The 24,083-nt window shown below is 33.0% G+C and overlaps 2 protein-coding genes and 1 non-coding gene across 14 annotated transcripts in view; 2 read left to right on the top strand and 1 right to left on the bottom strand.

Annotated features, from left to right (window-relative positions):
• Window positions 1-15,815, top strand: part of Fancl (FA complementation group L) — a 96,910-nt gene extending 81,095 nt beyond the window's left edge. For 2 of the 3 annotated variants that reach the window (XR_015453098.1, XR_015453100.1), the window contains 2 exons: window positions 1,790-1,900; window positions 4,234-15,815. The gene's annotated coding sequence lies outside the window, so the exon portion shown is untranslated. Of the gene's footprint in view, window positions 1-1,789; window positions 1,901-4,233 lie in introns of those variants that run through there. The other variant, XR_015453099.1, reaches the window with a different exon arrangement.
• The window catches only part of Vrk2 (VRK serine/threonine kinase 2), a 150,768-nt gene that overhangs the window by 62,810 nt on the left and 63,875 nt on the right, over window positions 1-24,083 (bottom strand). For all 10 annotated transcript variants that reach the window (XM_087216352.1, XM_087216351.1, XM_087216350.1 and 7 more), the window contains exons 8-12: window positions 22,887-23,019; window positions 13,799-13,919; window positions 11,599-11,657; window positions 7,750-7,916; window positions 1,729-1,887 (exon numbers count right to left, since the gene is read on the bottom strand). In XM_087216352.1, the coding sequence (XP_087072478.1) occupies window positions 1,729-1,887; window positions 7,750-7,916; window positions 11,599-11,657; window positions 13,799-13,919; window positions 22,887-23,019 (639 nt within the window). The remainder of the gene's footprint in view (window positions 1-1,728; window positions 1,888-7,749; window positions 7,917-11,598; window positions 11,658-13,798; window positions 13,920-22,886; window positions 23,020-24,083) is intronic.
• On the top strand, window positions 20,492-20,598 carry LOC147826956 (U6 spliceosomal RNA). The gene has a single exon (XR_015453304.1). It is a non-coding gene; the product is annotated as a U6 spliceosomal RNA (small nuclear RNA).

Below are 24,083 nucleotides of genomic sequence, written 5' to 3' on the forward strand. Positions count from 1 at the left end.
GAATGGTTAAAATTTAAAAGACTGAAAATACTAAATGTTAGAGAGGAAGTGGAGTGGCCAAAACACTTGGACATTGTTGGAGATTATAAAATGATACAGTTGCTTTCAAGAAATATTTGTCACTTTTTTTAAATCAACTTAGCCTATATTTCTTTGCCCTATGATCCAGCAACTCCATGACTCAGGAGAAATGGAGCAAGTCCACTGAAGGACTGAGGTCAGAATGTTGATATCAACTTTTTTTCATGTAGGTCAGAAACCTGGAGTAACCTGGGTGTTCATCAATAGGAAAATGTAAATTATGTAAATTATATATGAGTCATTCAATGGAGTACTACTTGACAATGAAAAAGATCAAATTATTGATACATGCATGAAATCTGATAAATCTCAAAAACAGACTGAAAGAATCTAGGCACAAAGTAATGCACACTGTATGGCTGCATATATATGAAATCCAAGAAGAGTCAAAACTAATCAAGAGATGAGAACCAAAATGTTAGAACAGAACAAAATGTCAGAAAGCCTCTGGAGGGAGAGGACTGACTGGGAAAGGAACAAAGGACTTTCTAGAAGGATAAAATCTCTACCACAAATCCTACTGACAGACCTGGCAAAATGAATCCATTTCTTAGCTTGAAACGTGGGTATCAATATTTTTACAGTCTCTCCCTACTTTATATACTAGGTGTTCTGATGCACAGTTAAGACCTGAAAAAGCATTTTTCAATAAAGACTTAGAATCTCTAAATTTTGTCACCAAGCAATAATTTGTCTTTAATTTTACAAATGCGAACTATAAAATATGCCCATTGGAAGTAGATTTCATTATGTAAATTTAAAATGAAACAACAAACACTACTATTAGATTGTATCAAAATAAATGTAAAAAATGTCTCTCAGCACTAAAGTATTTTTCTCTGAATAAACTTGTATGCTTGCTGGTTGAATGAGGAATGTGTAACTACTATGTGTCTAATTTTGCCTTGGCTGCCAAGAAGTTCAAAACCAAATTCAGCACTCAGTTTAGTGATTAACATCCCACCTGCCTGATACATCAATTTTTCTTGGACAGAAGGTGTAAAAGGTGAGGGTATTAAATTATCCTGTTTCATACTGTAAACTACTTCAAATCACTTGAGATAAATGATGGTATATAAATCATATAAAATGTTGGCCATTTTGACAAAACTAAATATTTTTGTCTAGATACATATTGTATGCCTCTCTTTATCAAAAATGTTAGATTTAGAAGGATTTTTGCTGCTGCTTGAATGAGTCATCTGCAAAAGGTGAATCACTATCCAAATGATCAAATGATGCAAAAAATGTATCATTTAAAAATACAACCTACTGACAGGAAAACACTTCACTGATATTTGACTGTAAAGGTTAGACTTGAGGAACCAATGTAAAAGTATAGAATATGGATGTTAAGAGTCCCTAATGGATCATAGATGGCATAAGAAAATTAAGTGCACTTCATTTCATTCTTTGGATAAAGAAAGTAATCAGATCTGTACGCAAATGTGCTCACTGCTATTCTGTTTCTGTAATAACTGGTGTTGGCTGCTTTGATTTTATCAGCTTGATAGGATGTTTTCTATCTGTTCTCCTTTAACAAAACCATACAACCTTGGCCCTCAGGAAAAAATAAAATGTCTTCATTCCCAAAGGGCATATTCTAATGTAACATTAAGGGAAAAATATCAACAACAACCCTCTCACCTGAGCTAATTCATTGTTCATCAACCCAATCAGCTTGTCTTCTTTTTGTCCTTTTCTCCAGGTTGCAAAGGACTCAGCACTTCTCTCAGTGTGGACTTCTCCTTTTAACTTATTTTGTATCTGATCAACTTGTCTTGCTGCAGCCTTTCTTGAATCAACCTGCTCAAAGAAGGTAGAAATATATAATGAAAAATTCTGACATTTCTTTAAAAGAATGCATTCATGTCCAGATTCTTGAAAACCCTAAACTTCCCAAGCTTTAGCAAACAAGAAAAAAGGAACTCAACAATGGACATTATAAAAAAAAATACAGGAGTTGGAAAGATGCAGATCCTTTCTCATCACTGGGACAAGACCAATTAAAACTAGTGACACTGTTATATACTCTTTAGGAATTATCTTTACAGATACCTTGCTTACTGAAAACAACATTTGTACAGAAAACTGTCACTTTTAAAACTGTACATGAATTCATTATTAACCTTTGCTGGAAGTGGATTCAGTATATCTTTGTACTTTAAATTCTTATTAATTAAAATTGTAGTTTTCAGTCACTGAAGGGAGTCTAATTAATGTGAAAGTATTAAAGGAGCTTAAGATGTTGCTTACTTTTTGTGCAGGTAGTTTAACCTTTGAGCAAGAAAAGTAACAGATCATGTCAACTAGTACTGTGTAGCAGTACTCAAGGTTAATTTCTACAACAAGCTTGCTGTCTCTAAGGGTTTTTTTTCCTCCCCACACCATGGTGTTATCTGGGTGGTGACTGATTTTCAGTAACCTCGAAGAGACACAGAAACAGGAGGGCAGAGCTTACAATACAGTTGAGAAACTGAAAGCTACAGTGAAGGTCCTTGTATGAAGTATTTGCTCAGCAGCTCCATGTTTACAGCAGCTGAAAGTGTCATCACCCTTTTTCATGGGTTAAATAGGGAGCTGAAGACATGAACAGCACAAGGGGAAATAATGGAGTAGCCAGTGCCAAAATAGAGAATAAATTACATTGGCTGGGCAAACAGACCCTTAATTTGTAGTCTCTCAATTTTTAGGTTCTACTGCCAACTGTGTTCATTCCTTCCCTTGAAAATATGCTGGTGTTTTGTGGCTAGGTCTAAGTTGTGACAACACTATTCTTTCCTCCTCCCGCATATCAGCTTATCAAAGAATGGCAAACCACTGCCTTTCAGTAGGTTGCAAATTCAAAATGTTTCCTAATTGTTCAAGGATTCTTTATTTTTACCACTCATTCCTTGCAAACTACTGGGAAAATTGATGGGTCACCATTTTCTGAGCCACTCTTCCAATGAAGTCATTTTAGGAATAAACGTACATCACACCACTAGTGTAAATCAAAGACTCTCCCAAAGTTGGTGCTATTTTAGCCTTTTAAAACTGCCTTAGCAATCACTGTGAAAATATGCTATGTAATATAAAGGATTAGTTGAGATTCTCCTCCATTTTTATTGAGATGTAAAAGACAAAAATTATACAAAGTTCACAAAATGTTAAAGACAAGGTCTGGCTCTGTAGTTCAGGCTGGCCTTGAACTCATTGTGTAGCTCAGGCTGGCCTTGAACTCACAGCAATCCTCCTGCTGCAGCCTCCTGAGTGCTGGGATTACAGGTGTGTGCCATCATGCCTGGCTAAAAAATATTTCTAAATATGTTATATATTATGAAATGATCACCACAATCAAGTTAAGTAACACATCCATCACCATTTTTGTGTGTGGTAAAAACACAACATCTATTCTCTTAGCAGATTTCAAGTATATAAATACAGTATTAACTAAAGCCATGATGATGTATATTAGATTCCTAACTGATTCAACTTATAATTGAAAGTTTCTGTGCTCTGATCAATATCTCTCTATTCTCCCAACCCTCAGTCTCTGACAACTATTGTTCTATGCTCTGCCTTCTATGAGCTTGATTTTTTTTTTTTTTTTTAGATTCCACATATAAATGATACCATAGAGTTATTTGTCTTTCCCTCCCTGGCTTATTTCGGTTAGCATAATATCCTCATTATCCATTCATTCATCAATGGGCAATATGTTCTTTCCATATCTAGCTATTGTAAATTATACTGAAATAAACATAGGGGTGCAGTGATCTCTTACGTATCATAACTTCATTTCCTTTGGGTATATACTCAGAAGTGAGACTACTGGACTATACAGTAGTTCTAGTTTTAGTTGAGATATGATTGAGGTTTTTAGTGCCTCCTGTATGCTAAACATTTAAGGTACCAATTTTTGCCTGGGGCACCTTTGGCATAATATATTCAGGCTTTTGTAATGCTTCCTGGAAGAGATGATGCTTCCTGGATCTGCTGTCAGTTGGCCAGATAGCTGAGTTACACTGCCATGGGCACTTTAGGTAATAAACAAAATGATACCTAGTTCATGGAAAGTTTCTATATTTAGGTAAACTTGTAAAAGAAAAAGTAAGGTGATTAAGTCTACTTCTTAATTGTAAACAGAGTGCAACTTTCTTTTTCCCATAGATACAACACTCCAGGCATCCCACATAATCAAGCAGAAGGATACTATTCAAATATGTGTCATTTTCATGAAAAGTAGCTATTCAAGTGAAGTAGCTTTTATGTAGTTTCCAATGGAGCATCACACTAATCTGGACTCCTAAAAAAATAAACTAAAATATGCTTCTAATCCAGAATATGTATTCCACTTTCCTCATATACAGAAAATAAACAGGAAGGTAAGTAGAATTAGTCTGAGAATTAAAGTTCAAGAAAGAATTCTGTACACAGGTAAGTTCTATATAAAGATTACCAGTACCAGCAATCTATTCATCCATGGATTTGCTGAGAAATTCAGATTTAGGGTGAATAGAGAAACTAACATTTATTGTCTGAAATGTAGTATAGCTTGAAGATTAGGTAAAGCATTTAGGAAGGATAAGTGACTCATTATGTCCAAATGTCTACACTATTACAATATGGATTCAAGCACCATAATAAGGGACACAGTGATAAAACTGATAAATGATCTATGGCCCTTAAAGAAGTAGTTTATTTGAGTGAATTGTGGCCTTCAAGCTATTTTCCAACTTGGCTTTAACATTCTCATCTAAGAATTCTAGAGCTTTAGCTCACCTCAATAAGCATTCTTACTAAAATATGGTTTTCTTCATTGGAATTTGGACACTGAATCCCAGTAAGGGGCTGGAGATACAGCTCAAGTGTTCAAGTGGCAGAGTATGTGCTTAGCAGGCACAAGGCCTGGGTTAAATTCCCAGCACCACCATCACCAAGAACAATAAAAACTCACTGAATGGCACAGATAGACTGTGTTGGCCCTGATAGCAGAGTCTTTTAATTTGATTGACAGTGCAACTACAGGAGCGGCCAGAACTACTAGCAACTGACTTCAGTTATATATACCATTATTTTCATTGAGACACATACCCCAAAATATTTGCTACTCAATGAAAAAAATCAGTGTTTCTATAATATTGATGAAAATTCATTTCCAATTAGCTCCAGTAACAGTATTTAAGGACTTCAAAAGGAGGACTCATTTTACTGAGATCAGTTCATGATGCCTAGTGAAATCTCTTATTAGAAGAATGCCTCATTTTTTTTTGCAAAATGATGCTTTACTTTTGCTGAGATTCTTATGGTGGTGTGCTTCTCTCTAATACCTAACACAAATATATTTTTGTTAACAATACCAAATTTCCCTCAGTGTTTCACTTATACTGAGATAAACAACATTTTAAAAAATTAAATATTCATAACTTTTTTCTTCTGAAACATTTTATTTATATCTATACAGTTTTTCTTGGTCTCAAAGCTTCTTTTTCAGTATCTTTGTCCAACAAAATAAGTTCAGAATTCACTCACTAGTCCGTTGAATAACTAAAGTGATTCCCACACTGTAACAAGCAATGTTTTTAATTACTGGTAAGAGTTTGAGACTAAACAGAAATTTGGGGCCAGGTAGTTGATACTCATTGTGGACTTTAACTTATTATTTAACAGAAGCAATCTACTATGGAAATCATTATATAATTGCATCATTCAGGGGAAACTGAGTATAGGATAGTTTATATTGTCATACTATGCTTTTGAACATTTTCAGATTCAATTTTTGCAGTATTATAAATTCTGTACATTTTACAAATAAAAATTAAAAGATATTTAAAAGTGTAGCCACACAATGTGAAGCTGTATTTTATAGTCATTATTAAATATATATATGCATTTATAACAATAAAAAAATCAAGTCATTAATAAACACCGATCTAGTGTGAAATGTATTTTACTATCTATACATCTAGGTTGATCACATTATTAACAGAAACAAAGTTCTTAAAAATGCATATTACTCTTAAGTGTTTTCTTTTTACTTTTAACCAAAGTGTTCTAATCAAAAGTAATAAAATATTTTTGATGGAAGTTCATTGAAAAAATGCTTTATGTTCTATTCTCTGCATATTAAAATGGCTCTACAGCCAACACCCTTCAAATTTGATGAAACTGAAAATTCTAGTAGATAATAATTAGAATTTTATAGGAATGGATATAGTTACTGGTTTTTTAAATGGCTTCTTTTATATTTCAATTAAGTTTATGAAACTGAAAAACTACAAAAAAAAGAGAAAGAATCTATTTAAATTAGTGTAGATTAAGTGGTGACCATTACTGCAAGGGAAATACTATGTCAAGGAAATGGCTCTTTGTTTTGTTGGAAAAGTGATAAAAATACAAAAGTCAATAAAACTGTTACAGTAAGTCTCAGTAATTACTAAGATCAAAATCCAGTGGCTTTTTATTAAACATGAACTTTTGTTCTGCCTTCTGCAATACGTAAATAGTGCTGACAATTGGTTTGTGAGGCACTTGCTACAATAAAATGTAATTGTATCATGAGAGAAAGGTGACAATCAGGAGATCATGAAAAAATTACATATTCTCACTGGTAGTTAATTAGCCATGCAAAACCTCCTCAAACAGATATTCTCTTCTATTAGGAATGATTACTATGCAGGCCTACAGATGTCAATACCACAGTCATTCAAATACTTCTTTTCCTACTAATTGAAGGTTGTAAAGCTCTGGTGCCAAGGTTTTGCTTCCAAAGAGCTAATTTATGACTAGAAGGATATTTTATGTCTTCAGTTGTGGCAGCTACAAAATTCAGCAAATCAGAACCATCTGTGCACTGATACTTGACTCACCATTCATCTAGCAGCCTATCAGTCACATTAGTTTGCATCCTGCATTCCTGGCTCATGAACATTTGTGATGATCCAAAGTTCATAAGAAATATTAAAAATGAATGGCATCCTGACCCTCCCTTATTGTACATGCATTAGGAAAATATGCCTTCCACATTGCTTATTTTTTTTGCATATGGATAATCAAGGAAAAAATGGACGTTTAGTTGCCTGTCCAATAATGTTGCAAACAGCAGTTTCAGATTTATACCACCTCTTTTAAAAATGTGTGAAGTCCTAATTCTTTGTATTTTTTCTAAGTTCTAATCCTTTTTTTTTTTTTAAGTTGGTGTTAGGGAGTTTGTTGGAAGATAGAAGAATAAAGAAGGAAGTGTGATAGCTTTTCTTAAAAGAATTGCTTCTATAGATTGAAATATCAGCACAAAAAAATAACATCTAGGAATGTTATCCAGCACCAAGTCATGGCCAAACTGGCAGGCAAAAACAGAAGGCAATAATTGAAGAAACCCAAAAGAAAAGAAGTAAATAAAGCTCTCTTGAATCAAATCAGATTAACCCTTTAACTTTACCTAGTTACAGACTGAGAACATTAGTAACCATGTTATTTCTTTAACAGTACACAGTAGGCCAGAGACCCTACTCTTTGAGAGACAATGAGTCAAAAGAACTTTCAACATGTCTTTCTGGTGCTGAGTTAGTAGAAATGAAAATTAAATATAATGAAGAGAAACTGAGTTGTGTGACTCATTACAACTTCATTTATGGAAAAGTTTCACAGAAGGTAATAATACAGGATCCCAGGGATTATGTTACTTACTTTTTGATTGGTTGGAGTATGTACATTTACACTCTGTCCATTAATGGAAAATTCCAGTGGTCCTAAAGGTATTCCACTTGGGTTTAGAATTTTCTTCAGCCTTTCATAGTTTGGCTTTTCATCATAAGCTAAACTATGAACACATGACAAAAACTGGGCTATTTCACCTGTGAAGTATTAAATTTTTACATGTCATTCATAATTGGCAAGAATTATCAAAACTCTAATAGCTTTAAAAATCTGTTTTCTGTTCTCTCATGCCTGCATCCTGAATAAACTAAAAATGAACAGTTCAACTAAAAGCACTTTAAAAATGACAAATACAGTGACCTACAGTTTTGACAATATGGGACAAATTGGTGATTTTAACATACAAGTTGATATATTTACAATGAACTTATCTTAGGGAAGGAAGCAAACATTAATAATTATAGTTAGTGATTTTGATTTATGAGGTGCAGCTACTAAGGACTACACAAAAATATAATAGATCAGACATGCTTCAGACATATTTTTTCTTCAACTTTAAAAAATTCAGTTAAAAACAATTGTTACTTATAAATCTGACTGCAAAGGGGGAAAAATCATTGAAAATTTTAAGTAAGGTTTTCATTTTAACATTACAATAGTACGTTTAGTAATGTCTTTGATTTCCATGGTTTTAGCTCTTCTTAACTTCAGAATGCACAACTTTCCTCAAGTGTAGACCTAGCTGGCCCTGTGAGATTACAGCATATTCTTAATTTTAATTCAGGAGGATGAATAGTTATCACCTTTAAGTTTTTCTCTAATGTTTCACTAGAATGGAAATGGACTACTAGCTTTAGTTTTGAATTTTAATTTTTGTGGTGCTGGAGATAAAACCAAAGCCTTCAAGCATGCCAAGCAAGTGCTCTACCATTGAGTCACATGCTCCCCCTAAGCCTACCAGCTTTTAAATACAAGTAGAATTAGTAACTGAAAGTTATAAACAGCTTCAGTGAAATGTTTTTGAGTTTTTGTTTCAGGTAGAGGTTCAATATAAAATTAAGACAGAAGAGTAGCAATACTATGTTCAACCTAAAATTATGATAGAAGAGCAGTAAAACTATGTGTAAAATTTGGCCAGTTTCCATTTGTTCTATTTGTTTAGATATCCCTGTCCCTTCAAGAATGTATTGTTGACAAGTTCCTCTTACTTTCTCACTTAATTGTTTATATCCCATAGTGGGAGAAATCCAGGAAGCTCCATGAGTTGGCAGGAATGCTTTCCTAGTAAGCCTTCCCTTCCCCTCCAGGACTACCTCCATTCAAACGGAGGACTGCAGGGGTACTGCATTTCACTCCCTATGGGGAAAAATTCCAACAGGAATGATCAGCATCCCCTTTCTCCCTGTTAAAATCAAACTGACCATTTTACCCTATAGAGTCCAAAGCTATTTTCTAGAAACATTAGAAACATAAAGCTAATGATAAAATGAAAATTCTTGGCTCTGGGCTTTTTCTTCCCCAACACAATGTAACAATCAAGCAACCTACTTTTTTCCTCTCTAATTTATGAGACATATCAAACTCTGTTATCTAGCATTCAGTCAACCAAATCTTCGTGAACTAGCAACTGCTGATACTTTATCATCACGTTTATAACTGATGTTTCCTCGAATCCCTGGGGGGCATACAATTCCTGAAGGGATAATCAAAAAGAAAAAAAGATTATATTCACTACCATTGTAATATAAATATCCTGTTGCTCTTTGGTTTTAGGAAGACTGGTAAGCCCAGTTTGATGTTTATTACAATTCTATTAACCAGAATATCCTAAATGAAGGAGAGAGCTGAGTTTGTTGAGAACCAATCATTGTTGTATGATAGTGGAAAACTTCTGGCACTCCACCAGCTGATAGGAACTGTGCTGCAAAGCCTTCATGGGACAGAGGTTTGGAAAAATGAGGTACCAGTGAGACATGAGAAGTAGAAAATGAAAATGAAATTATAAATTTATTATTATAAATCTGAAGCTTAGACTATTGTGGTGTGGTACAGTTTTAAATGTTAGCCTTTCAAAATCTGGATTTATTATATTGAGTACATTTTTAAAAATTTACTAGCATATTTCCCAAACTATAAAACAAACTGCTTTGAGTACTGTGAAATTATGATATTCTTGAATCATGTGCTTTTTAAGCTAGTGAAATATTAAGTATCATTAGTATCATTTCAAGAGATAAAAACTTTTGAAATTATTATTACATTGAGTTGGACATGCATGCTGCAGACTCCCTGGTTGTTGCATTTTATAAAATATCTTAGTAATAAACCTTCTGCAAATCAGTTCCTTTAATTAACTTAAACTTAAGAGAACTTCATTTCTTATTAAAGTTTCAATATCTTGTGCTTCAGAAATAGAAATGTGCATTTTATAAGTAACAGCATAAACTCAAATAAATGGTTTGCACTAAGAAAGAGGAAACAGGTGTGCCTCTGATCTACATTTTTCATATGACTCAAATCTTAACTTTGAGATTAATGATAGATGCATCGCAGTATATACATTGGCCCACAAGCATTTATTTTGTACAATACAGGACAACTCGGCTTTCTATTCTACTCCTAAACCAGTTATCTTTTGTACAGGGGAACAAGAAAACTGAGAGAGATATAGAACTTGAAAAAGAAATAACATTTCTCCCACCTCTCTTTCTTGCTGTCCCACTAAATAAAACAAACAAATGACTTGGTAAAAATGCTAATAAGAATATTAGACAAAAAAAAGGAATATTTTCATTTTGGCCAGATTATTTAAGGCAGTTATAAAAACAAAAATTTTCATCTTCCAATGCTTCTCTCTGAATAAATCTCTTGCTTGGTACCCTCCATCAAAAGAAAAGTACCACAGGAAGGGGAAACAGACTATGGGATTTACAAAGGTAAAGTGGAAAGTATTACTGGGTTGTTCCTCTTTCATTACCTTCACTGATGAAAATTTTGGTTTCTGGTCCAAAAAGGGCTGTAAATATAAGTTTTAAGAAAACTACTTTTCAACTTGGAAACGGACACTTGGGCTATCTAACCTTGACTATAGGGTCAGTGCATATATCTATTTTCAGAAGTCAGTGAAAAGCTAACCTTGAGGTTGCCCAGTTTAAGCAGAGACTAAGATTCACTCTGCTAATCTGTTTCTGACAAAATGCAACTCTGATGACAGAGCTAGCTGACTCTTCCCTATACGACAATTACTAATGAGTGCTGAATAATATATCATAGATGCATATACAAATCACAGGAACTTGGGTAATTCTAAGCTGACTTACTATTTTATATTGATAATATTATCATTTAAAGAATTCCAAAAAGTTCTATACAAACTTGAATGAGAAAACCATTTATGAAATATACCTCCAAATACCAAGATCAGACTCTTCTACTAAAAAAAAAAATAAAAGTGCTGTCTGTTCAATTATAGAGCAACTCAAGTGTGTGAAGTGTTTAATGATTTGGTTTTTTAAATTTTTGATTTTTTTAGGCCCACTTCTTTCAACAATAGAGGAACAAAACCAGAAAGTCTTAATTATAGAAATACCAGATGCAGTTGAATATTAAGCTTGTGTATGATTCTTAAAATATGTATCTTAAATAAGTGCAATCAGCAGAGCCTAGAGCAACACATATATTGATTGTTATAGGATTGTTGTATTCTAATGTCAAAGATGATCTAAACATTTTCTCTCTAGCAACCTATCTGTAACCCTGAAGAGTTTCCTTCTACTGTGGGAATAGGAGTGGATGGGTTAAGCAAAAGCTACAAAACCAGAGTGACAAATGTGGTGGCCTATAAATGTGAGGGAAAGTAGATGTTATCATTTGACTTACAGCAACTGCTTCCAGACGGAGCCCACTTAAGCACTGACTCAGGAAGCTCATCCAACAGGCTGAAACAAAATGGAGTAACACACAATGAATTTGTTTTCAATCCCACAATTCGCTGTTTTAATTAGGAAACAAGACTCTAACTCTGTGTTGATAGATCACCAAAACTGGGCCTTTCAATGCTTTTTATTTCCACTTACCTATAATAGATGGGAGGATAAATAAAAGTGGAAGAAATGCCATAATTCCCATTGACCAATTTTACATGGCCCACCTATGCACTAAGTAATATAGAATTTAATACAAATTTTGTACATGAAGAAATGTAGAAGTAGGAAATTGGTCATGATCATTTCTTAAGAGCAACAAAAAAAACCATTCAAAAATTTTATCTGGATTTTAAGGATATTGTTTCTCAGATATTTACCACTGGAAAGGGATGAATTATTTAATTATTTATGCATATTTTTCTCCATTGGGTAATGTTTTATGCTAACTTATGATTAAACATGTTAAGAAATATTTTTAAAAATTAAAAATCCATTGTAAGCACTTTTTACTGTCCTAAATACGTACAACTCGTAAAGTTGTCTTAGCCACAAATCTATAAACATCTATCTAAAATTACTGATATAAGTGAATGAGTCACAAAGTTAGGCACAGGTAAAATAACAGTGATGAATGCAATGATCTAAGACCACTCTATGTAAGAGGGGGAAAGGGGTGTAAAAGAAATAAAATGTTATGGTTTAATACGCAATCATGCCCTTAAGGGGAAATTCAGTGTTATACCTTCTCAGTAGATTGAATACATTATGCTCACATACTATATAAAGAGCTTGAAAATGTTGAAAGTTTAAAATTTGGTTTATTTGAATTATAAAGTTGATAATATATTAGATTTTTTATTCTGTAGGTTTTTATTAAACAAATGTAAACAACAAAGGGAGGATACAGTTGACTTATGAAAGCTTTATAATGTATATGGTATCCTATTATACACAAATATACATATGCAGATATACTCAGTATAGATGCCTCCAATTAATACATTTATATATCCATATAATACTAAAATCATTAGTAAGTCTTATTAAAAGAAAAACATGTATATAACCATGAGAACTAAAATGCTAGCCTTTAAATAAAGTACATTATTCAAATTAGGTAAAGTAAGTTGGAAAGTTGGATACCAAGGCTTTGACCTGATGCAAGGTTTGGAGAATGTCAGTTCCATGCGGGTTAATAAGAACACATTAATCACTGTGATAAATAACTGGTTCATTCTAATATAGCCTTATATAAATGTATTAATTTGGGGTAAGGGACCAGGATGATCATGATTCCAAGTAGAGATATGTTTTATACATGTCTTAGTAGTTGTAAATATAATCTGCAGTGCAAATTTTCTTTCTTAAGAACTGATACTATACTGCATTTGAAGATTGTTTTTTATAAATATGTTATCCTCTCTTTTTTCCTTCTGTTGTGACTTATCCTACTTAAAACTTAACCTGTCTTTTCCATTTTTTATATTTGTGGATAACTGCTATTAAGCCTATCTTTGTATATAATGAAACACTTGCTATTCTGTGCTGCTCCAACTAACTTTTTCTTAGGCCTGACCAGTGAAAGAATTGTAAAACAGAAAGATTCTGTTCTAAATCTGACCTAATTCTTAATGCTAATAGAATCTAAGTAGTAAAAATTGAGTGTGGATTATTAAAAATATTTACGTACAAGATTAACTCATATAAAGAGATCATATAAAATTTTTGTTTCTTCCTTAAGAAATAAAACATATCTATGTTGTTCTTAACTGAAAAAATACAAGCCCTATTTGTCCCATTCCACATTGTTCCTTCGCACAGTTAATATCAAACACAGCACACTCAGACTCTATCTACACACTCGTACAATACTAATTTGAAAATACTCTTTCTTGAAAACACTACCACCTAAAATCTAAGTTCTGGAAAACACCCTGTAAAGGAACAGACATTTTGCTTTGTAATAAAGATACATCTAATTTTATAGGTGTTATCTTAAAGGATTTTACGTCTACTCATTTTTTTTTCAAGTTAAATAAATTTGTTTTGTTTGTCATATAGATGAATGACAATCTATTCTGGGATATTAGATCCCTTTAAGATATCCCTTCAGACCTGTTACAATAAATGATGAAATACTTGAAAATCTGTACTTTGTTTTAGCAGTCTGGACAGCCACAGGGTCCTTCAGGTTCTGTTCCCAAGGAAGTTTCCCATATAACCACCGCAACATGCAGTAACCAAGGATTTCAAAGTCACTTCTTCTGGACAGGGCTATAGCAGAAAGCATTAAGGGAGAAAAAGGAGGGATAAGTAAGTTCTAGAAAAATAGAGAAATCTTAGTGAACTACTATTGATGAAATATGAAAAAGCCAAATGGGCAAAGTGTTTTGTTTGTTCAGCTGGAGCAAAACTTAAAACACCCAGGCGTTTGGCCCCAGTCCACAGACAGGCAATGACTTGTTGCTGCTGAAAGTAAGGGTCAGTTTCCTCACCTCCTCCAACTTCATCTTTCCTTAGTCTGGCCTGTCACATGAACTTGATCCCCATGGCCTCTGACATGATCCAGACAACCCATAACCCGGCACCAACACTTTCTCAAAGAGCCAAGCAGTAAAACAAAGAAATAAATGTCTGCAGCTAAATTGCTAACATATGTTCCAGGAAGTCCATGGGGTCTGCATTGGTCATGCAGAGACTCTCTGAGTGCAGACTAAACATTGATGGCCTTTCCTGTTCCACTCACACTGGTGGTAGCATTCGAAGTCAGAAGAATATGACAAAACTGCCATCTAGTGTGCAATCTTAAAAAACAGGTCTGTCTGAAGATTTTTCACTTACATAAAAGTATAATAAAATGTGGACTTGCTTTAGATGCACAGTTCTATAATGTTATAAATACTATGATTAGATGAAAGTGGCACCAAGCTAAAATTCTAGTCTCATACTCTGAATAGAAAATATGAAGGTGAGGCGATGGTTGGGGGGGAGGGTAGGAAGGTGGGAGTCATTAGTGAAGCCAAAAACATGTTCAAAAGAATATTTTCAGGTCCCTATAAATATCACTTATCTCAATTTCTCAGAAGTTTACATATATTTTTAAAATATATAAAAGGCCTCTATGGAAGCTGGGCAGTGACATGTGCCAGTAGTCCCAGGTACTCAGAGAAGGCTGAAGCAGGAGGATTACAAGTTCAACATCAGCCTGCCAACTTAGTGAGACTTTGTCTCAGAAAAAAAAAAAAAAGACTAGGACATACGGTAGCTCAGTGCTAGAGCACCCATGTGTTCAACACACAGTACTACAAAAACAGAAAAAAACTAAAATGCCTTATATCAAAAGATGAACAATGAAACCTCAGAAAAGTGTCAAATATAACTAATACTTGTTAGCAAGTAACTGAAACAATGATTACAACAGCAATATGGTAGCAAATAACCACAAAGTATACTCACTTTTATAACCATTCCAAATTGTTATAAAAACAATAGGCTAGTATTTACATTTCTGCCATTACTTGAATATTCATCTATGTAGGGGCATATAATCTTCTAAAACCAGTATGTGGCAATGAAACCTGGTGTAAACACATATACTATTTTACTATCTTTCATTAAATAAACTCTGAAAGGTCAAACAATGAACTTAAGTTTCTAATTTTAAAAAGCCATCTACTGAAAACAATGATGCCAGCATATTGCCAACTACTTTTGGTTCCCATTCATAAGTTATTATGAAAGTAAAAGACAAGATTAGCTCTTATATATACTTTATCTTAACTGCTTTTAGAGTATTGGATTATTAAAGGCCCTTCAATCTAGTCAAATGCTGCAGTCCCATGGGTGCCGTTTACTTTCTGCACAACTTCAACAATGTCCTAATGCAAGACTTGGCTCTTGAATTAAAATAAAAATATAATTTCTACCATGCTGTTCTATAGTGATTTCTTCAGTAATAAATCTCTCATTAATAATAGAATGGATCCATTTGTACAGATGTGTTCACAAGTCCCTTTTCCATTACAGCAATTCCCTTAAAAAATTTGCATCCTCTAATTTTCAAAAAATGATATTCTGGCACCTGTTTAGATGACATGGGGTACACACAAGAGGCCCTTTGAGGAACAACAATCAGAACTAAAATGGAATGAACCTTCAGAGCCACTTCCCCCTACCCCCCAACTGAGGGATTAATTGATATGAAGCTGTAAGTAATGACAAGTCATTTAGTTTTCTGAAGCCAATTTTTCATAAACTGGTCTTCATTTAAAATAGCCCTCTGAGGGTTAACTTTACTTCACTATTATAGTTTAGACCCATCTAATTAAAATACATTATTGCATCTTGCAGTCTTTTTTTTTACTGCACATATACATTAATAACTATGGTTAAGTAAACATTTTATTACTGTTTCCACTAAGTTCTACAAAAAACACATGTAATGTTAAAAAAGAACATCCAATCATCACCCTTCTTCCCACTAAAGAGTGAGATACAAGCAGAGAAGTGTTTCCTACCAAACAAACTGAAATTCAACTTGTCTTAGAGAAGTTAAATCTTTGACTCTACTCATGTTTATGTCTGCTCTCTACTGTACAGACAACAATAATTCTAATGTCTGTGAATTAACTAAAAGACACTATTCTGGAAGACTATTGGAATCTGTGTGTACCATTCACACAGAGTTGATCACAGCTGAAAAGGAAAATTAACATCTAACTATAAACAAAACTGTTTTGTGGCTGAAGCTGGAGCTCAGTGGTACAGTGCTTGCCTACTGGTAGTATGTATGAAACTCTGGGTTCAATACCAAGCACAGAAAAAAACAAATTTAAAAATCTTTCAATTTGAAAGTTGCTTCTTTCATCATATAATTTTCAAAGTCACTTAAAAACATTCTAAGTAAGGCAATAAATGAGAAGAACCATGTAGTAAGAATCATAGAGTAGAGATCCAGTTCTAACCCTACCATTGCTTTTTCAGCTTTAAAATTCAATAATGCCTAGCCAGGTATGGTGCTGCATGCCTATATTCCCAGCACTCAGGAGGCAGAAGAATCACCTGGAGTTCAAGGCCAGCCTGGTTTACATAGTGAGTTTAAGGCTAGTCTAAACTACTTAGCGAGAGTCTGTCTCAAAAAAAAAAAAAAAAAAAAATCAATAAGGTCAGGTAATACATTTTTTACATTTTCATTCATTTGGACAAAAAGTATTCATATATTTGCATAATTTATTGTAATACATAAAGTTCTTCAGTTTCACTTGGTAAGTTATATAATCATTAATAGCAAGTTTCCATATTTTCATAATTTACAATTAATTCAAACTATAACTTACTATTGTTTGGAAATATAGTGAGATTGTCACTAATAAAATTTTTCCTCTAGTCTTTCTGAAATTAGTTTCTAAATATTATTTATTACCTAATTTTTCATTGGCCTTACTAATATGAGCAAGGTAAACTACTCTTTTCATTCAAAGTCTGTGGTGTTCTCAACTGTTCTACATTTCAAAATGATAAAGTATTGCCAAGAGTAACAATAGAAAAGGTACAAGTGAGGTCTTAAATTCTATTTCAGTCATAAGCAGATTCCAGAAATAGCTGACATTAGAATGCAAAATTAAAATACACACAATTGACATGATTTATAGAGAGCTACTAAATTATTTCATTTAATCATTTTAACAGTGTAAGTATTATTAACCATATTGACAAATAAGAAAATAGAAGCTCAGAGAGGTTAATTAACTTGATCAATATCACAGAGCAAAAACTGACAGAGTTCAACACTGAAGTCCAAGACTTTCAGAATCCAATGCCCATGCTAAATCTAATAATTATTTGCATCCATCATTAGTTTTAACATCATTCAAATAACATTATTTATATAACTTTCATAATTAAGGAAATAGCTGAAGCAGGCATTTTAATTTAAAATGGTAACAGACATACTGACACAAAGACACTTCCTTTGACAATTAATAAACAAGCAGCAGATCCTGAGGTCTAAGCTGCATCCTTGACCAAATTTTGCATGCAACTATCCTCTTATGAAACTGTATCTTTCAACCTACTTCATTCTGATGAAGAAGAGTCTTTAGTTAAAATATTTATACAGTGTTAAATGGTCCATTTAGACTTCTTTGAGAACAGAGAAGTCATTTTGGAGAACTGGTTCTTACTCTAAAGAAAAACTGTTGTTAAATTAACTGGGCCCAATTCACCAAAGGGGAATGAAAGAGAAAAAGAGAAGCTTCAGTATTAACCTCTAAATGGATCTGATTATTTGTCTAAAGTACTTTCAGCTTACCTTATTTCTTATATAGAGTAATATTATAGACTATTAAAAAATAAGGATTGCCTCAAGCAGCCAATGTTTAAATGCCCAAAATATGAGTGTATGTGATTAAAATGACAGAAATCAGAAAACATCTGAGTAAGAAGCTCACCTGATAAAGTGAGTAGTAACTATCTTCAGAACAAATTTAAAGTTTTTTTTCCCCAACTGGTACCCTATGTCATTCAATATATTTGTCAATTGGGAAGTGTAAAGACCTAGAAAACATTATAGTGACCACCATTTATTCCAATTTCAAAAAGGATATTAGGAAAGTATATTGCTATGTGTCATACTGCAAATAAAATATTAAAACCAAATCTCTCTTAATGGTACCTTTTAAATTCTGAGCCCTAGGTTTGGGGATGTATGGAACTCAGTGGTACAGCCCTTGCCTAGCATGCACAAGGCTCTTGTTTGGACCTTCAGTGCAGAGGGAAAAAAAACTAAGCCCTAGATCTTTTATGAAACACTACTCTGTGAAGATTAGAAAAGTTATTTAACAGAGAAAAGATATCTTACATTTGGCCACTCTGTACAAACAGTAAATAGTTCTACTAAGCAGCCAAGGTACATGTCAAGATTTTAATAGTCATGTCTAAATGTAAAAAAGAAAAACTATATGCCACATAAAAGAAATAGTCTTTACCACTTATACATTAACCAAGGACTATATTATAGCAGTTCAATTTACCTTAAAGAAGAAAGTAACAGTCTATTTTTCTGACTACTAATGAAATGCACATCATATCAATATTTGATTAATTTTATAATAAAATGTGTTCCCTTCCTTATTATTGTTTGAGACGATAAGTATTGTGGAAACCATGCCATTTCCCTAAGTTTAGTAACAAGAAATACATTTTCAGTTTATTTCACATTTATTTTCAAAGTTGGAGTGCTAAAGTGAAATGAAACCATGCAGAAAATAACACAAGACTTGGATTTCATATACTGCAGCAATTGGCAAAAATAAAAAAGTATGTAATATATTTCTTTCCTTGACACTGAATATATTACATAAACAAATGGACATTTAAAATGCAATTTAGATATCATATTTTATGGTTATCAATGATGTCAAATTAAAACAGGTATTATACACTCAATGCCTAGGTTTGAAGTATTTAAAAAAGCTCAATATGTTAAATGCAGTATATCTCTAGAGAAATTAGGTATTGACTGCATGCCTCAGTGAGTAGAAAAATCTACAAAAATCTATATCACACATTGATCCAAATATTGCATTTTAACATCACTAAGAATGTAACAAATTTTAAAATAGTACGTTTAACACAGATTTAATTCTCTTTAATTATCATGGAACAAGAACAAAATATGTCAATGTTTATATATGCTAGTTTTTATGAAGAGTAAAAAATTAATGGAAGAAATATGTCCAACATATATTAGTCTAATTTTATACTAAGTGAAGTAATTCAACCACTTAAAAAATATCTTTAAGTTATACAAGAGAATTGAGTTTAGAAGAATAATTGCAATCTTTAAAAAACATATAGATATATATATAGATATGTCAGAATTCCAGGAATAGTTATCTTTCCATTTGCCTTTTGTCCATCCATCTCCACATATCTGAGTATTTTTTGGTTTTAATAACACAAGCTAATAGCCAAATGATTTTTCTTTCTTTCCCTTTCAAGTACCCTCTCTTTACATGAAGTTGAATTAGGAGCTTAGGAGACAGCTGAATAGCACCTTATACCAACTCCTTCATTATAAAAACATAATACATCAAAAATAAAAGAAAAAAAGAACCTTAGCTTTAGTTTCTGAATAACTACTATAACAAGTAGCAAAGATGAGACAATCTGCTCAACAGTCCCTATTGGGTGGCTGACTCATAAGTCAGTTTTATACTACATATTGAGTGCTTCCCTTGGTCTAATCAGACACAAATATACCTCACTTATAGCAAATGCTTTGGCAACCAGAAGTTCTACTTAATAATGATAAAACTTTTTTTTTTTTTGCTCCTAGTGCTTTCTTTTGCATTATCTTCATCAATATTTATTTGATCTCATGGTTGGAATGCTATGGAAGATTTTTTTCTGAGAGACTAAACTATATAGTGATTGTACTAAAAATAGATACATGAATATTTATGAATCTGACCTTCTGCATTTACCTACAGGATTTATGGCCCTGTTTATTCTGGTTTCTAGATATGGCTAAATGATTATTTCATTTCTAATAAAATATCAAACTGAAATATTTTATTTTGGAAAATTAAATGCAGAACATTAGGAATGAACAGTATTCAAACATTTGAGGATATCTAATCTTCCATTTTATATGCCAGACTAAAACAGCATATTAAAATTTTAGCAAATATGAGTATGCAAGTCTATATAAATGTATATATGTGTATTCCTATGCATATATTGTGCACATATATATGAGTGCATCTATATCTACATGAAGATATAGATATGCCCAATAGTTTAAAGTAGATGACATTTAAAATGCATTAAGAGAATATACTACTATGCTCAGTTTGGCAGCATATATAATAAAATTGGAACGATACAGAGAAGATTAGCATGGTCCCTGCTCAAGGATGACACTCAAATTCGTGAAGCATTCCATATTTTTAAACTGTAAAAAAAAGAGAGAGAGAGAGAATATACTACTTTATAGGAATCCTGGGCAACATAGGACAAAAATGAATATTCATTCTACCAAACACTGAAAATATTTAATGTAAGTTTTTCCCTGAGTATCCATTACAGGGATATAATATCATCTTTCTTTGAGCATTCTGAGTTCAGTCTTCTCCCCAAAGACCTACAAATCCATCCAATTTGTCAACATGTATTATGACTTAATAAAGAAAAATATTTAAATGGAGTATAGAATAAAAATGTGTTCGAATCTTTCATGAAGACAGCACAATGAAAACTCCAAACCATGGAATAACTTAAGAGGACTCTCAGAATCATTGCTGCCCAAACTGGCCAGAATAACACATAACATCTCTTCTTTCCCTCTGTAGTCACAGTGGCTTCTTAGCTATTTAAATGTTCAGGACCAAAATGAATCAGTATTTAAAAAGTTTAAATAAGTGGCCCAACCATAAATTAGTATCATTACTAGCAAAACTGGACTAATGCTAATAATGTGTGATGAATTTCCAATTATAGTACCACATTAAAAAATAGTTTCAAGTTTCTAAATATTCTATCAGATATCACAAAAATAAATCTGGCAAAATTCATTGGGAGTGGAAAGTTAAAAAAAAATACAATCAATGGGCACTTGGATTCTTATGTATCTTTTTGTTGTTTTGCCCTTTGTGGTACTGAGGATTGAACCTAAGGCCTTCCTACTGAATTAGATCATAGCACTTTTTTTTTTTTTTTGAGACATGGTCCCACTAAGTTGCCCAGGCTGGGGTCAAACTTGTGATCCTCCTGACTCGGTCTCCCGAAGTACTGAGATTATAGTGTGTACCAGGACACCTCTCTTATTTAAATTCTCACTGATTTATTAACAATGTTAATGGTGAAAAATTAACAACTCTGCTCAGTTTCTGAGTGATCATTACTTTTCTACCAAAACTACTTGAAATAAATGTATTGATTTTTTTTACTCTGTTCTGGTGTGTAAAACCTAATTTCTGTTTCAGAAAAACATATCCTAAGATTCTTCCTGACAAGAAGAAGATTTACAAGTGATACACTTATTTCACTTTTTCATCAACCCACTTTAAACTTGTGTAGGTTTGAACTGCTCTGGAAAATGATCAAGACCCTCTTCGTTACATGGTCAGTGGTCCTTTTAATAGAAAAGGCAATAATATACAGTTGTTTGTGCCAACTCAAACTTGTTAGGAATTATCAGTTTAGGCCAGGTAACAGTTCTGCAACCACTAGCACATGCAAATGTCTAATTTCTTTTTAGTGGCAACGTGGTCCTTCCAAAGCTGTTTAAAAATTATTTCTTTGGTTTGGCATATTTGAAAATACTTTTATAAACAAAGTTAACAGAGACTATAATTTTGAAAGCCAAAGTTTTTCAATAATCACCTTTTTTCACTAGCATAACATTAGAACTGACTTTTTGTCTTGCTGACAGAGCAACTAAGAAAGTACAGTTGCATTGACCATATTGATTGTGAACAAAGCAACCATCACTGGGACTCAGCACCATATATTTTCAATATTGACCTTCTACTTCCTTTTCCATGGCTTCCTGGGTCGGCTATTGGATTTGGACTGTAGAGTAATAAACAGCTAAGGTTTAATTAATGGTAAATGAATACAAGACATAGGTTATGACTTTAACTAATTAGGGAATTGTTGAATTAAGTCTGCCTTGGAATGCAAGGCAGTACAATCAATATCCAATAAAAGGACTATGTATGTAATTTACCTGCAAATGTGTTTCCAATACCATCAAAGTGAGTTTAAATAAGTAAGATATATGAAAGGTGACTAGAAGAGATTTCCACAAGTTAACACTGTATATTTTCAGAAAAGTTATCCTGATTGTTGAGAGATGCTATCTACTACAGCCCTGAGAAGAGCACAATGAGAAATAGGTCCACATGTGCACCTTTATCAATCTGTGATATTCACAATGGCATAAAAATGGAGCAGTGACCTCCAAAATTTTAACATATACAAACTAGTGATTTTCTGAGCAAGATGAACATCAGGCTTTGTTTACTCAACACTCTTTTGTTCCTTCCTTACTTGTCAGAGTCCACTGTGAGAAGAAATATTCATTGGTGCAACAGGAATTCTCTACTTTTCATAAAAGTCTCACTACTGCTCTCACTCTTCAAACCGACTATATAAAGATTATTTCATACACTTTATTACTCTTGACTCTAATCATCCTTCTGAAATAAAAATAAGAAAAAGAAAGAAGAAACTCACCTACTCCCTTGTGGGCATCCAAGCTAGTAAACTCTATTGTCCCATTATGGCCTTTTCTAGGATTTTCCTGATACTGTTTGTGGTTCCCATTGGGACAATATCTGTAGGAAAGTCCATAATCTGCAAGATAAACCTAGAAGACATGAACAGACAAATGAATAATGTTTTTGTTCTCTGAAATATAACCTTTATAATTAAGCCTAAAAAACTGATGTTAAGAATAGCCTCAGATCTATATTTTATTAAACCAAATGGTGTCTTAGAATAAAATATATACAACCAGGGGCCACAATAACTAACTAAATCTTTAATTCATCATAGGCATATATTATTTCTGAGTTGACATAGATTTTTTTTTTTTAATTTTGCTTTTAAATTCTTTCTCTCCAGGTGGGGTAGCTAGACATCATAAACCACAGTATCTCCTTTTATCTATATTCACATAACTTATGAGGCTGCCTTTTTTCATAACCCTTCCCTGAAACATAAAACTATTTCAAGTAGGGAAGGGACATAAGAGAAAATGTTCTAAAAATATAAACCTAGTGTTATAAGTCTCCATTAATAGGAAGTACAAAAATAGTGAATAGACTATAAGAGGTAACAACAACAAAAAAAAAACCAAACAAACAAAAAACCCGAAAGACCCCCCCCCCCAAAAAAAAAAACACACATCATTTTGTCTGTATTTAAGAATGGAACAGTAATGCAAGATTTCTGGCCTTTCAGACTGACTCATATATTCACTATTATCTTTGTAAGTCAGAATTGGAAGCAGGGTCTCCAAACAGGAATACAGATTGTTAAACATCAGATAGTAATTCAAGTGAATTTTTCTCAGATTACTTTTAGAGAGGGAGAAGGAATGGAGGGGCATGGTTTTATAGATACAGTGAACACTGAAAGGAGAAATGTTTTGACTAGACATTTTTATGACATGGGGTCAGAAAATAGTACTGTAGTTCCCAAATATATATTATCATGACCCCCTCCATTCTCACAAAAAAATCTTCAAATATGTATGTGTTACTTCATGTACAGTTCTTCAAAACATAGGGATGAGAAAAGCCCCGGCCCTGATGGCTTCACTGATGAGTTCTACAAGGCATTTAGAGAGGAACTACTGCCACTACTGGTCCAACTCTTCAATGAAATTGAAAGGGAACCAATACTCCCAAATTCATTCCTGGAAGCAAG

Source organism: Heterocephalus glaber, unplaced genomic scaffold (genome assembly GCF_053883595.1).
Source record: "Heterocephalus glaber isolate CG9 unplaced genomic scaffold, H.glaber_assembly_v1.0 deba00001457, whole genome shotgun sequence".
Lineage (NCBI taxonomy): Eukaryota > Metazoa > Chordata > Mammalia > Rodentia > Bathyergidae > Heterocephalus > Heterocephalus glaber.